The sequence below is a fragment of the Carassius gibelio genome, chromosome B16, assembly GCF_023724105.1.
Source record: "Carassius gibelio isolate Cgi1373 ecotype wild population from Czech Republic chromosome B16, carGib1.2-hapl.c, whole genome shotgun sequence".
Taxonomy (NCBI): domain Eukaryota; kingdom Metazoa; phylum Chordata; class Actinopteri; order Cypriniformes; family Cyprinidae; genus Carassius; species Carassius gibelio.
In genome coordinates, this window is record NC_068411.1 from 14,274,226 (window position 1) to 14,290,501 (window position 16,276).

Consider the following 16,276-nt stretch of genomic DNA (forward strand, 5'->3'; position numbering starts at 1 on the left):
CCCCCAGGTGATGTTTGGGGTGCCTGACAGGATAAGATCCATACGTATGGAACACAATGCTGTACTGTACACTAGAAGTCTACGCTTTTTTAAATGAGTCAGCGAAACATGTGGTTGCTCTTCATCAAAGTCAGTTAAGGGTCAAAGAACCCCAACTGTGAAGCTGAGACTCATTATCCTCCATCCTTCAGCACCTCTGCAATCTGCTGGAGGAGTCCAGCGTCCTCCTGTTTGCCATGCTTTATCCTACAGAGACACATAGCAGAGGATGCCATCCTCTTCCTCAGTCCGGTTGCTTATTTGGACCATTACCATGAATCCTTGTTCAAATAAACAGTGGCCCAAATTAACACCTTTTAACCTTTGCACATGAATGGACCTCACCAATGCCTGTCTGCGTGCTGTCCCTGCTGGGCCGACAAAAAATCTCTTTTGAACCTAGTAGGGAATTAGAGGAAAGAAGCAAAGCGGACATAAACAAATAATGAACAAATGCGTAGGTTACTTCGCTATAAGTTATTTGATGGTTTATTTATTTGTTCATTTTTTTTATTGATTATGTTCTCGTGTTGAGTGAAAGCTTGCTCAATATTAATCTATTTGTGTGTTTCCATGGAAAGAAAGAAAGAAAGAAAGAAAGAAAGAAAGAAAGAAAGAAAGAAAGAAAGAAAAGAAAAGAAAAAAAAAGAAAAGAAAAGCATATGCATATATCAAATAAATTGTTACATTGCTTTTGGCCCACATTGTAATCTGCATCAGGGATCAGTATTGCAAATCAACTTTCGCTGCTGTTAATGTGAACAGATTTAGAATTGCGTGGCGCACTCTTGTGGTAAATATGTGTGTTGCGCCTCGTTCCCTCACAATCACAAGCGCAACTGAGAATCAAAGACCAAAAAAAAAAAAAAAAACTGTATTCTACTAAAAACTGACAAAAAAGCGACTGATTTTTAATGCATTTAGGTAAATAATACTCAGAATGTTCCAAAACACATTTTTTGGTTGTATGCATTTAGTAGGAATACATTTATTCATTTATTTTTTCATAGATATTCCTAGTAATTATCATTTCATAATTAATCGTCTTAATAATTTAAATTTATTTTTTATTTATTTGTTTATTATTATTATTATACAGCTTGTCGTTTTTTTTTTTTTTGTTGTTTTTTTTTTTTAGCTGAAGACTGTTTGGCAAATTGCTTGATTAACTCATACCCACCCCCATTTCGGAAGTTTGAATGGGCAGCACTTTTTTTCTCTTAGATGTTCACTCCTCCTCGTCCCCAACCAACCCCCTTTTAAAACAAGTCCAAACCCCTGCCCGGTTAAAAGAGTCTTACAAATGCATGGCTTACAAGAAGTATAAAGTTAACGCGTCTGGAAGAAATTAGACGCAGAAAAGGACAGGGCAGGACAGTTCACTGCTTCAACCTGTACGCTTGGAAAAACTTGAATGAGTTACATTTATAGTCACCAACATTGACTACTGTTGGATAACTTTTATTATTTTAACAGCTGACAACGTCAGAATGAACTGCCAAGATGCTCCAACAGACCTCATCACAGCAGACTGATGCAAACTACACTCTAACGTATTGGAGGAATCGAGAAACTTTTATTTTCATTCGTTTTCTGGAAAACGTGGAAAACGTGGATACTGCACATCTTTGTTTTTAGATGCTCCATGCCGGTGTCTTCTGTATTTGATCCAAAAAACTTGCATGGGAAGTTTTGTCCAGTGTCTGGAGCGCGCAGAGCCTCTTCGGACAGCATCCCTGTTAAACTAACGGGACATCTCCACACAGCTGCTCCAAGGTACTGTATGATCATGATTCATTTAATGGGATAACTCGTTCAAATGATAAACGTTGTTCTATTAGATGAATAGTTTCTTTACATTAATTTCATGTTGGTATAGAGTTAGTTTAAACAATTATAATGGGAGATACATTTGAATGAATGGAGTTCAGCCATAAGTGATTGCAATACCTACACGTGCCATTTATGTCAAAGTCCTACAGGTTGTAGCTGCCGGTTTAATATCATATTTCCGAGTAACACCACTCAGCAGTACAGCTGATAAATAACAGCGGGTATTTTGTTCTGGAATATTATTCATCTAGTTGCTTCGCATTTGCTTCTCTTGAATCATTTTTAAACCTGTGCACATCAGCTGCTCTTTCTGACAGGTTTCGTATTTGTAATTTTTTACAAATGTTATTTCTCTCAATAACAGTGAGGCTACTAAACAATGTCAGCTTGATATATTTAAAACATTAATTCAGTACTTGCGATTCTACCAGGGCTATTGGCTAATTAAACAGCATATGGACCCTCTGACCAATAGCAGAGCAGAAAAGATATTGCGCGCGCGATCCAGCAGAAGCCGTAAAACTGAGGGTGACGCAATCTGCCAATGACGCTTTTCAGTAGGCTCCCCCAGGAGTTTTCATGGTAATGTGTGAAACAAATGGATAATATAAACTAAGCAGAAACCTTTTATACACTTGTCGGTTTAATTTAACCACATTCTCGGGAAGCAATTTTAACTACCTTTCATTTTTTGTCCTTATTTCTAAAATGCTTAAAGAAGTTATAGAGAGTTTAAACTGATAGGCTATGTATAAGTGTCGAAACACCATCCAAAACTAATCCTAAACTTTCAAGCAGTCTACTATTGCCATGGTAACCTCTTCAAGCCAACAGGACTTTTGTTCATCAGCTTTTGTATTGTGATCTGACTTGTAATCTAATTATGCAGTTGTTTGAAAAGGCTACTGAAACGTACATATACTTGAAGTTACAAGAATACATGCTTTTGTTTTGACTTTCTTTGGGGGGTTCAAGCCTTAATTAGAGGGGTCAGACCTCCCAATGCCAACAATGGGTTGTGTTCTGCTTAAACATACATCAATTCCTCCTTAAAACAATAGTTTCTCAGATGTTTCCCCAAACATTTGCATTTTCATAATTTATTTTTGACAGTCATCTAATCTTCGAAGTTATCATATGATCATATAATGGGAAAAGCTTTGCAGTATCTTAGCACTGCAGCTTCTAATTCCCATTTCAAAGTTATGGCCCGCACTGATAACTTTTTACCTATGAAATGCTACTTTGATATAATTGGATGCCAGACTTTACTGTTGTAAATGTGCAGGGTGTGTGATTGTTTCATTGAAAATTAGGCTGCGGTTGGAGGTCAAAATGCTACAACCTTATCCATGTGCCTAAGATAAGACCCAGCTGTTCACCACAGTCTACTACAGGCAGCAGAAGTTTTGTCAAGTCCATGGGACTTCTAGTGGCTGTTTGAGTTCATACAATAACCTAATTGCAGTTAGCCCTCAGGGCACTTGATAACAACTTGTGGAAATGCCACATTATTTCTTCTGACAGTCTTAACCATTAGAAAAACATTGTTTTATTTTGGGATTGAACGTGAGACCTAGTAAGGTATGAGAGTCCTGGGAGGTTGAAAGGTAGAAACAGGTTTAGAGGCAGAATTTAGCACTAAGCCAGGGGGCAGGAGCCTGAACAGCAGCGAACATGGCGGCCACAGTGTCTAACAAGGCCACACCACAGGGCCATGGCAGAGTGATGGATGTGTCTCAGCGCTAGTGGTTGGATAGTTCCTCTGGGAGGCGGCCGTGGCAGATCCCCAAGTTCCCCATCATCTCAGAACCACCCACTTCGGAGAAGCAGAAGCTTCCTTCAATGCCTGAGAGAACACTGGAGTATCTCAGATGAGCAGGACGTGCAACGAGGCAGTGTCTCTAGTTTTGTGTCTGTGCCAAAATTCCCACCAACACAATTTCAGTGAAACAACTCGAGTTTATTCTACCCTCAAGTTTGCATCAGTCTTTTAAAGCTATCTTTCTTTTTTGAGAAATGTAAGTTTTTTTATTCGTTTTTATTATTTAATATTTGAATATCTAAATTTAAATGGGATAAATTACAAAGGATCAACATATCACCTAAGTACTTGTTTTGCTAATTTTGGAAGACAACTCTTAACAGGATCCACTGTTGCTAAATAAAAACAATCCTCTACTACCCTATCCAATTTCCCCAAAAGGAGTGTTAAGCTCTGAGCCATGGATTTCCTGCCTCGTTGATGGCCCTTCACAAGTTATTGTGTTTTAAATGAAGCTTTGTCTAAAGGAAAGCTCCTCCAAATCTGAGGATAAAGATGAACAAATCCTCTATTAAGCTACACAATCTACCTCCCCCTACGTTCAAGCATAGCGTATAAATCCTCTTTAAATGAATAATATTTCTATACATATAAAATTTCAAAGAAGCAAACTCATTTTCTGATGGCGTTCAGGGAACATGACACGTCTGAGTCTCTCTTGGCTAGTGCGAATGTACTTTTCCTGCGCTGTAATATTTCATCTACCTTCAAAGCTGAAGCTATAGTTTTCCTCAATGAGGATGATTCAACTATCAGTGCTCCTTGACACTTTGTATCTCCTCCCTGCTCTGCTGGATCACAGCCAGATAATATACATGAGATAATATACATGACATATAGGCAAACATTATATATTTAACTTGTTCAGGAAAGATAACAACAAAGATAAAGATAACTATATTAGCATTCACAACAAGGGATGATTCCATTGTTTATTATGAATGCATGCTAAAGTTTTGTCATATTAAATGCTCTCTAAATTTAGGTGAATTCTGTTTGACTGTTGTGATTATCACTGATTCCAACAATATCGTTACTCTGTGTCATTATCATTGTTGATGTGGTTTGGTCTTTCTTATTATACTTGATAGTTATCGTAATTGGTGTGAACGAGCCAAATTACCATATTTCATTCAGTCAGACAAAATCTACTGATGGCAAATGTTTCACACAGGACCATTACATCGACGGGATTCTCTAATGGGGTGCACACCCGCATTCACAACAAGATGAGTCAATCTGCACATGTAAACCCTCTACATTCATCCTTAGAGATGCAAAGCCTTTACCAATTTGTATAAAGATGAGAAATTAGGTCATCGACAAAGACGATGCTTCAGATATCCTGTACGGCCATGATAAGTGTCAGTGTCCTCTTAGGCGTGGGCTACATTTTGTCTTGTCAGCAGTCCTAGCACTTTCAAATGAGCCGTCTGGGTTCATCTAGAGTTTAAACAAGACATGAAAGCAGGTTTGGGGATACCCTGAGAGCAGTACAGGCGTTTGAGACATTAACACCACATGCTCCCCTTAATCCAACAGGCTTGCACGTGTCTATGCGTATAAGGTGGGGTTTGGAGGGTCCAGAGGGCCTTGTAAACATGCAGGATGACGTTAAAGGCTATGACACGTGCCAGTTCGACTCACACTGTGCTGTAGTCCATCATATCAACCTCCCTCCCAGGCCAGAACCGCTTTATAATCGAAACCAAGAGGGACGATGTCAAAAAAGAAACGAGATTTGAGTCGATAAAACAAGACGCCATCATTAATGCAATGGCCATGTTGAGCAGTAACAAGACAAAGGGTCTTAAGTAGAGCCCTCTGAAATCTAAATTTCACTGTTCATGCGTTCCCACGGAGATATAAACAGATGATGTCAGTGGGTGGTGCTGCATAGTCACGTCTGCCAAGCAGATGGGGAACTGCATTAGCAAGGAAACTTGGAACAAATGGTCTTAAAGACGGGTTAGGGTTAGGAAAAGAGGAAGAAAAATGATGCCGTCTGAAATATACTGTCACTTATGCGGTGAGAACAGATGCATGTATTTTATGCTTCCATAGGAGCAAAAGTCTGTCATGATTACCACAAAGCTGTCCACACATCCGCTTTAATTTCATTTATGAGTGCTGTCTAATAAGTTGTTCTTAAAGGGATGGCTCTGGCAAAAAATTAAATACTGTGTTCATTTAACGACCCTTGTGCCATTCCAAACCTGTGTGACGAGTTCAAGTCTTTGTCTGTACAATAAAAGTCAGTTGGGTCCAAAACAACACTGGACATTCTTCAGAAGAACATATTTGGTCCAGTACTTGCAAATCATAATATTCACCCAATGTCCTATTGTTGTTTCAGATGAGATGTGATAAAGTGATCACCTACTTGAGGATTGTTGGGACGACACTGTTCGGCATTTCGCTGCTTGTGGGAATCTCTACTGCTTATATCATGGGGTATAAGCTCATAACGACTGCAGGCAACTACTTGTCCTTTGGTCTTTATGGGGCAATTCTAGTCGTTCACCTCATCATCCAGAGCTTGTTTGCTCTACTGGAACACAGGAACATGAAACGTTCCCTGGAAACACCGATCAAACTCAACAAGTCACTGGCCCTTTGCATCGCAGCCTATCAGGAAGACCCCAACTACCTGAAAAAGTGTTTATTATCGGTGAAAAGACTCACCTACCCTGGGATAAAAGTGATTATGGTTATCGATGGGAACAATGATGATGACTGCTACATGATGGAGATCTTTCGGGACATCATGGGCCGGGACAAGGCAGCCACATACATTTGGAAAAGCAACTACCATCAGAAAGGAGCGGAGGAAACCGAAGAATCGTATGCTGAGAGCTTGCAGCACATTTCTCGTCTGGTTCTCAACAATAAGTGTGTGTGCATCATGCAGAAGTGGGGCGGGAAGAGGGAGGTCATGTACACCGCCTTCAAAGCCCTGGGAAGAAGTGTTGACTACGTACAGGTGAGTCTATCTCTCTCAGGCGGCTCAAGCCTTGCCTAGCCAAGTAAACGAGGGCAACACAGGCAATTTGTACAAAGAAGCTTTTGTGACTCCATAAGTGGATGCTAGGCTGAAGCATGTAGTGAACTGAGAGTGAGGAAAGTACATTCCTGGTTAACACTGATGCTGTTCATTGAGGGACTTCTGTGGGAATTCGTTTGCATATCTCTGGGATATTTCTGGCATTTCCAGAACAGATGGCTGGTATTTTCCATGCCATCTCGAAGCACATACTACTAGCTCATGACATTAAGTGGTTATTTAACTCAAGGGAACGTGTCATTTAAATACATGTTCATAAATAAGTCACATAAATGCATTAAACCCCTAGGACTTATTCTAAACATAATTCCAACTCCTTAATTTTTACAAGCTCCAACCAAAGGAGGCTAATTATTTTGGATAATTTTAGAGTTGAGAACAGCTGTATACATGGGTTTTCACATCACAAAATAGACTTTGGTAGAACACTACGTGAGAATATTTACTTTTGTTCAAACCATTTGCAGCAAAATGTCTTTCTGAAGATTTATCAACAAACTATTGATCAAATGTCCTCTTATGTAATCCAAACAATTGTGCAATCACTTTTGATGTAAGAAAGATTAGCTCGCCAAAGCTCACCAAACTCAACACTTAGAAGAACATCTGAACGTCAGTTCTCACAGAATGTTTTTGCGTTTCAGTTAGTTGTTTTTCTATGTAAACATACACTACATATTTGGCCGTTTGATGCATAAACATCACATTTCTGAACATTTGCGTCAAGTTGAAAATTAAGTACGTGTTCTGTGTGAACAGTCTCTGAGAAAGGTAAACCCGAAGCTGTCATTTATGGGTAATTTTGTGAAAGCTCCTTTGTATACTGAACACATGATGTTATTTTATCCACATGCCACCTGGTTCCAATGAGATCCCTGACCTTTGCTCTGAGTGTAGAGGCCTAATTGTGTTTAACTTATCACTGATCTTGCTACTTGGCCTCTGGTTAGTCTCACTACGGGGTTTAGTTGTAAAAGCAAAGTGGCATACATGACTTTCCCTGGAAAAAGCTAGATAACTTCTGGTCGATGCTTGCTTAAATTTTTTAATGTTAGAACACTTAAAACCAAATCTCTACTAAAATTTGAACAGTGTGTGCTTGTGTTTGATACGCTTAAATGGTTGGCCCTATAACATGTAAGCCAGAACTTAATGATTAAAATGACCTCTGGGAGAGATTGATATTCTTGTCCCAACATATTTAGCAGCACTTTTGATTCATCGTGACCACTTAACCAAAGACAAGCTGGTTTCTATATATGTGATTGTGAAATATATATATATATATATATATATATATATATATATATATATATATATTCACCAAAGATCTCTGTGAAGGAACACATCATATTAATGATGATATTAGGCATCTTGTATCTTGCTTAACAGTGTGATGCATCAGTGCATGTGGTGCAAACTCTGATTTAACTTAATTTTCAGGAGAAAATTTTGTTCAAGCATATGTAAAATGCACTACTGTATGCATTTTTATTTTTAAGGGTAAACCATGTGTATCCTTTATTGATGTATCTATATTGTGCTGGATGCAGGTATGTGATTCAGACACCATGTTAGACCCGGCCTCCTCAGTGGAGATGGTGAAGGTTTTGGAAGAAGATCCCATGGTTGGAGGAGTAGGTGGAGATGTGCAGGTATGTGTTCTCTTGCTGTTTTAATGTATCAATGTACAGAATCAATATTCACATTACATTAGCATAAATAGGCATTTTTTTTCTTAATTTTAAAAACATCCAAAATTGAGTTTTAGTGTTGGTATTTAGTATGGCTCAATCAATCAATCAATCAATCAATCAAACAATCAATCAATCAAAACCAAATGGCTGTTCATTCTGAGAAGTTATTTATTTGTAGATACCACTTGGTTTGATATTTTAGCTAATGCAGTGACGAGCCATTGCATAATATTCATGTGGGAAAATTCAGAAAATTCTTCCTTTTGATAATTAATGGATTTGCTATTATAAATCTGTATTAGGCCTGGTTTTAAAGATAGGGTTTAGATTAAGACATATTTTAAGATCTGTCAGTGGACGTTTTTTTCAGTTAAAACAACCCAGACATGCATTCTAGTCTGGGACTAGGCTTAAGTCTGTGAAACCGAAGGTCAGAATTAAAGAAAGCATACTGTTTGTGGGTTACATACAGAATAAGACTTCAGTATAGCGACATAAACTGAAAAAAAAAATCAGTGTAACATATGAAATCAGGGTTTCCCCCCACTCCAGCCTTCAGATTTATAGTCAGGACAGTTGTTGTTTTTTGGGGTGGAGGAGGCAGGGTGAATTGATAAAGTTACTTAAGTACTTAAATATACTTTATATGTCAGCAGAAATGCATTTTACCGTGCATCCTGTACAAAGAACCTTTAGATCATTACTAGTTTCTCACGGATCTTTAGTCTTTCAATCTACATTCGGTGTTATTTCCATATGTGGCAGGTGACCAAGACACACATATGTCATTCTGTATGTTGAACTGTGGATTCCCTTTGATTTCTAATCCTGTTTGTTATTCTGTCCCTCTAGATTCTGAACAAATATGAATCGTGGGTCTCCTTCCTCAGCAGTGTGAGATATTGGATGGCGTTCAACATCGAAAGAGCTTGCCAGTCATATTTTGGGTGTGTTCAATGTATCAGCGGGCCCTTGGGGATGTACAGGAACTCCCTGCTTCATGAGTTCCTGGAGGACTGGTACAATCAGACATTCATGGGAAGCCACTGCAGTTTTGGCGATGACCGCCACCTGACCAACCGAGTCCTGAGCCTGGGATATGCCACAAAATACACCGCCCGCTCCAAGTGCTTGACTGAGACACCCATTACCTACCTACGCTGGCTCAACCAGCAGACCCGCTGGAGTAAATCGTATTTCAGAGAGTGGCTTTACAACTCCATGTGGTTTCACAAGCACCACTTGTGGATGACCTACGAAGCCGTCATCACCGGCTTCTTCCCCTTCTTTCTCATCGCCACTGCGATCCAGCTCTTCTACCAGGGCAGGATCTGGAATATTCTTCTGTTCCTGCTGATCGTCCAGGTGGTGGCGCTCATCAAGTCTTCGTTCGCAAGTTGCCTCCGCGGAAACATCGTCATGGTCTTCATGTCCTTCTACTCAGTGTTATACATGTCGAGTCTGCTACCAGCAAAGATGTTCGCAATAGCCACCATAAACAAATCCGGTTGGGGAACGTCTGGAAGGAAGACCGTGGTAGTGAACTTTATCGGACTTATTCCGATATCAGTTTGGTTCACCATTCTTTTTGTTGGCATTATTTATACAATAATCCAAGAGACACGAAAGCCTTTTCCAGAGTCCGAAAAAGTGATTTTGATAATCGGCGCAATAGTGTATGCCAGCTACTGGGTCGTGTTCTTGACTTTGTACGCTGTCCTCATTATGAAGTGTGGCAAGAGGAAGAAAGGACAACAGTATGATATGGTTCTTGACGTATAGTATTTCCCAGTGCCCTTCGTCCTTTCTACGTTTACATTAAAAACAATCTCAGACTGCTTAAATCTTAAAGCGGCTGTCCACAGGTGACAGGAAGTGAGGAGACATCATTGCTGCTGTGTCTGTTACTAAGGATATTCCTTTGAAGTGATAGAGGAAAAACTTTGCAATGTGTGAGCTTTGACACTCTTGATGTTTTAGTATTCCACCACCAAATGACAACTTCTTTGCACTTTTCACGTATCACTCTCATTATGCATAATTCTTGATATAGAACTTTAAGGAACGAAATACCTCAGTGGTTTGCATTGTGTGAGTATTTGGGATAGAGTCTGACGAGACTCTTTTTTCTTAACTTATGATTTTTAATTTTAACTTGTTTTTATATATTAAAAAATATTTTATGTATACATTTTTAAACTGAAATCCAAAACAGAACTTCTGAGTTTTTTTTTTTTGATTGTGCTGTACTTTGCATTTGCATAATGTATTTTAATGCCTTTTATATAGACTTTTATTTTTTGCTTTGCCACCAAAGATTCTCTATTTTCAATAAATAGTAGGAAGTGTAACTCTTTAAGACTTGCCTATCTGACCAAAATGTGAAATTCAGAAGCTGGATTTGTCTCTGTGATGACAGCAATAAAAGGCAAATCTAGAGATAAGTTATTCATTGACAAGAAGGCGATGAACCTGTGTTATTATGATAAGTATTATGTGGAAGGAAGACCAGTCTATTTATACAACATAATGGGTTATAGCTTTCTTATGTGTTTCTCCGCAAAATATTTGTAATTTGAAATTATCGTATGCTGGTTCGGTTGAATTTTTGAATTGTCCTGTCGAAATAATTGACAGTCCTACACAATCTATGCAATTTCAGCATGTGCCAATATCACATTTGTATTTAAATCGTCCAGAAAGTGACACAAGAGCATTTGCATATAAATGAGGCACAGATGCCTCTTGAGATTGTTATTATTTCACATAATCTTATGTCATCCATCAATGTCCAGAACATTTGCAAGAAAGCTTTTCCAGTGACGCCCATGCCTTAATTTCCTGGAGAACCCCTGATTTTATTTACAAAATGTTTACCAAATTTTTAAGAACGTTATGATGTGAAGCGCATATCAACTATGGATTTTAATTGATGAGGGCTTTTACTAAGGCAGTATTGTCATAAAGCACTTTTGTGTTTGTGCCAAATCAAATAAAATACTTTATAATTCATATCCATTCGTATTCGTATCTGTTTCCTTTGTAAGCATCATGTCCTTGAAAAATAAATACAGGACCTGATGAATCTGTTTTTTGTTTCTCTCTCTGTAATTGTGGCTTCTGTAAGTATAGTGAGTAGGGGAATTCCTGAGACCTCAAACCTTACTTGGCCTTGGTTTTATTTAATCAGCGACTGATGAGGGATGAATAGAACAATTATTTTCACGCGGTATCAGGAAGGAAGATTGCCATGGCAATGCTTTTTGTTTATGATATATACATTGTAAGCAGGATGGAGCAACCACGTAGCCCGAGTCTAGACTAAGCACTTAAAGATGTCTGCAGCGCTGCAGTATAATCCCTCAGTGCAAGCTGTCATGTAGGTCTATAAATCAAAGATGATTTCATGGGTCAGACTAGAGATGAAACTCACAGTTCTGTAAAAAGAGTTCATTATTCTGTTCGTAGCCGTAGACTTGGCAAGCGATATCCATCTCAAACACTGCTGACAACTTTAAATTGTGCCCATGGCACTTTTGGAAAACCTGCATGGGCTGATGACGGCATGAACTCAGGAGCCATCTTCCTTGGCTGTCCAAAAAATTCCTCATCCCAGACTTTGTGTAGTCTTGGCAGCTTCAGCTTTGGGCTGTGCTCCTCCACTTGGCCACAGGTGGAGAGGCTTCCATCTGAAAGCTCCAGTCATGTATAGAATAGGGCAAATTTATCGCGGTCAAGACCTTACTGGGCGTTGCAGAATTCATGGAAGTTTATTGTAATGCTGTCTGTGACCATGTGTACTTTTATGAAGGTTGCATGTGGCTGACAGGATGCATGCCATGTGGCACTACTGTACCAATGCTGGTGCATACTGAATAAGTTCCACTAAAAGACTATTCCCTGAAATGGAAATGGGTTTAGCTCATGTCGTGTTCTCAAGCACTCCCGGGGCTCTGTGAAGATGTCTACACAGAGGTAACAATACACTTGATGTAACTGCCAGGTGGAGATGGTCACACCGAATGGCACAAATCACACTGAAGACTTGTTAAACACTGCTTGTGTCTGCAGATAAAACACAGGCATTGTCTTTTTATACTGTGTACAAAACTGGGCAATTAAAAATCTTTAAATTAATCTTATATAGTTGCATCTATTTATCTACATCTGTCTAACTAGTTATTTTACATACAGCTTTCCAGTTTGCTTAACAGAACTGACATCTGAAATAAACACTCAGATGGCATGGACATATGCCATTACAGGCTCATCAAATGTACCGTGTAAACACATTTGATCTGAAAATGAAAGATGATGGAGCTAATAGGAGCATAATCAGAATAGTCAGTTAAAGTGTGGCCTGAATGGCTTACTGGGAAGGTTTAATGGACGGATTCAATAATATTTGGCTAAAGTATTCCTTTAGTATCCATCAATATTCCATCTGGGAATACTGGAACGCTGCATACAGGATGAACATTGCTGTTTGAAATGGAGCACAGAACAAACAAGAACAAAGTCCACTGGCTCATTTTCCATGTTCTTTTCATCAAAAATAATCTTAGCATGGAAGTAAGAAAGGAAAATACAGTGCAAACACATTTAGGGGGTCACAAATGTTCACCAGTTTGCTCAAATTGCAGTCAGTCCTTTTGACAAACATCATGTAACCTATGTGCTTATAGCCATGAAATTATCTTTAATGAAATTAAGGTCCTTCAAGGGTTATTTTTTTTAAACTCTCTACTTATGTCTCATGAATTTAAAGGATATTGGAGTTACTTTCAAGGGAATAGGGAACCTCTAGCTCTGAAAACTTGTAGAGACAAGCACCCTTTCCTTCTCTGGTCCGCTCTATGTCTCACATTGAGTTTTACGTCTCTACTTGAATTAATATAATTCAGTCACGCAAAATATCAAGCAAATGTTTTTGATAAGGGCAAGAGCTTTCCTCTGTACCTATTAGAAAAGTAATTGGTAAAATTATTGAGTTAAATTTAAATGGGGTTAAATTTAGAGGGTTGGAATGTGTGGGGAGTGACCAAGAGTTGACTGAGGTGACCAGTCCATACAACCAGAGACACATCATCTCTTTCATTTAGGACAAACAAAAACCCATCGTGTGGAGTCTTTAAACCCCAGGCTGCCCATTCAATGGTTATAAATCATTCTAAACTGAAAGTTTGGGCGGATAATATACACAGTGATGAAGACAAATGGTCCCTTTGCAACATGCAAATGCCTAAAGGATATTCCACTGAGACAGCAGTCTTCCAGTATTACCTTTATTGGAGAATTTCTCACATCACCCAGTTCTGTTGGGTATTTCAGCTATCGGTGTTTTGGACTGAGAACAATCAAACTTGCAATGTCAGGATGAAGTCATGGGTTTTGAGCGACAGGCCCAGTGTGGAGCTCTGCTCTGCTTGGAGTGACCTGACCCACATGACAGGAAGTATCATACGGGAAGACTACATGAGGGGGAATTCAAAGGTCAAAGGTTCACTGGGACTTAAATTGAGTTTTAAAGTCCAAACTGGGAGATATAAACTTGCATTCGTAAAAAAAAAAAAAAAAAAAAAAAGTTATGTAAAATTTTATAGGTTTAAATAGTATGCTTTAACTGTAGGGCTAATACAATATGTCCCCTAAGAATTGCGTAAGTGAATATTATATAGATCTGTTGTTTAAATAACATTTATGCTTTAAAAGTAAAGTAATCATCGCACTTTTCATCCATAGTCTCTCCATCTAAATGTCTGCATTTAGCTTGAAATTAGATCTTTAATGACTGTATACTATCAAAATGATTTGCATTCAGATTCTGACAACCAAAGGCACAATTTGTTTGGTAACACTTTATTTTAAGGACCAATTTTTTGTATTTTATTAGCATGGATATTACCAGCACATTGGCTGATTATTAGTACATTTAATCATTTAATCATTTTACATTTACATTTAATCATTTAGCAGACGCTTTTATCCAAAGCGACTTACAAATGAGAACAATAGAAGCAGTCAGGTCAACAGGAGAACAACAACAGTATACAAGTGCCATGACAAGTCTCAGTTAGTCTAGTATAGAACGCATAGCTAGGATTTTTTTTTTTTTTTTTTTTTTTTTTTTTTTTTTTTTATTTTTTTTTATTAAATGAACAAAGACAAGAAAATGAAAAGTACTGGTGTTAGTAGGTTAAGTGCAGGTGAAAAAGATGAGTCTTCAGACGTTTCTTGAAAATTAGTAAAGACTCAGCTGTACGAATTGGGATTGGGAGGTCATTCCACCAGCTGGGCACAGTCCAGGAAAAGGTCCGTGAGAGTGATTTTGAATTTCTTTGGGATGGCACCACAAGGCGTTGTTCACTTGCAGAGCGCAAACTTCTGGAGGGCACATAGGATTTAACCAGTGAGTTTAGGTAAGTTGGTGCCGTGCCAGTGGTCGTCTTGTAGGCAAGCATCAGTACCTTGAATTTGATGCGAGCGGCTACTGGTAGCCAGTGTAACCTGATGAGGAGAGGAGTAACATGAGCTTTTTTTGGCTCATTGAAGACAACCCTCGCTGCTGCATTCTGGATCATTTGCAGAGGCTTGACAGTACATGTAGGAAGGCCCGCCAGGAGAGCATTACAATAGTCCAGTCTGGAGAGAACAAGAGCTTGGACAAGAAGTTGGGTTGCTTGCTCTGACAGGAAGGGTCTAATCTTCCTAATGTTGTATAAGGCAAACCTGCAGGACCGGGTCGTTGTAGCAATGTGGTCAGTGAAGCTTAATTGATGATCCATCACAACACCTAGGTTTCTGGCTGTCCTCGAAGGAGTTATGGTTGACGGGCCCAGCTGTATAGAGAAGTTGTGATGAATCAATGGGTTAGCTGGAATCACCATGAGTTCAGTCTTTTTAAGGTTCTTAGTACTTATTAAGAACATATTAATGTGTTATTCTGCATAATTAGAACTCGAACCAATACCTAATAATAACACCTATCTTACTCACTATTAATAAGCAGCAAATTAGGCGTTTATTGAGAGATTCTAAACTTTTTTATCTTATTCCATGGTTTTTACTCATTTCCCGATACCCGCTCACTGTATAAATAGCATAGATATAATATGCATATTAACATGATTTTTGTTTTAGTGTTTACAAAATTATATAAAATTTTACCTTAGGTGCTATGACACCATTCCCTCTTAATAAATAATAACATTCACTCTAAAATAACTTGAAATATTATTTGAATAGCCTTAATGAAAAAATAAATAAAAAATGGCAAAAGAGTTTTGTAATTGTAAAATTTACATTTATTATACGCATCACATTTATATTTTGAAAACCTTTAAAAATCTTTTTAAAAAGCTTCACCATAACCTTTATAGAAATAATAAAAATAATAATAAATAATAACAAAATCTAATTACTAATTGAGTAGTTTATTATTTTTCAAGCATTATTTATTTTCATATTGTAATTCAGCACTCATGGTTCAAATCCCAGCAGCACAAATCATCCTGTACAGATGAGTTTGCATGTTTCTTTTGTTTTGTTTTTGTAGATTAAATATGTCCAGTGCTCTATTGTTTCTGTCCCTCTTGGCAGGCGAATTCTTCTTTATTTCTGCATCCAATAAAATGTTTCACGTATCATAACAGAAGAAGGGAGGTGCCCTAATACACACTGTTACAAAACAGTACCTAACAAACTGAACAACAGACTCTATTAACCAGATGTTAGAGACAGACAAGTGTACTACTTGGACCAAGGTTTGTCTGAGGGGGAATTTCTCTACAAGAAGACAGCAAAAAAGTAAAAAGTAAT

At 38.3% G+C, this 16,276-nt stretch overlaps 1 protein-coding gene across 1 annotated transcript; it reads left to right on the forward strand.

Moving 5' to 3' along the window:
* The first annotated feature begins 1,321 nt into the window (after positions 1–1,321).
* Positions 1,322–11,472, forward strand: has2 (hyaluronan synthase 2). The gene is made up of 4 exons (XM_052577682.1): positions 1,322–1,815; positions 6,054–6,680; positions 8,315–8,416; positions 9,311–11,472. Exons 2-4 carry the CDS (start codon positions 6,054–6,056, stop codon positions 10,238–10,240), a joined length of 1,659 nt encoding a protein of 552 aa, XP_052433642.1. The 5' UTR covers positions 1,322–1,815; the 3' UTR covers positions 10,241–11,472.
* Positions 11,473–16,276: the final 4,804 nt, after the last annotated feature.

Coding starts and splice junctions, on each gene's coding strand:
- has2 (XM_052577682.1), top strand. CDS start 6,054: ATGAGATGTGATAAAGTGATCACCTACTTGAGGATTGTTGGGACGACA. Junction 6,681..8,314: donor GAAGTGTTGACTACGTACAG/GTGAGTCTATCT, acceptor TGCTGGATGCAG/GTATGTGATTCAGACACCAT. Junction 8,417..9,310: donor GAGTAGGTGGAGATGTGCAG/GTATGTGTTCTC, acceptor CTGTCCCTCTAG/ATTCTGAACAAATATGAATC.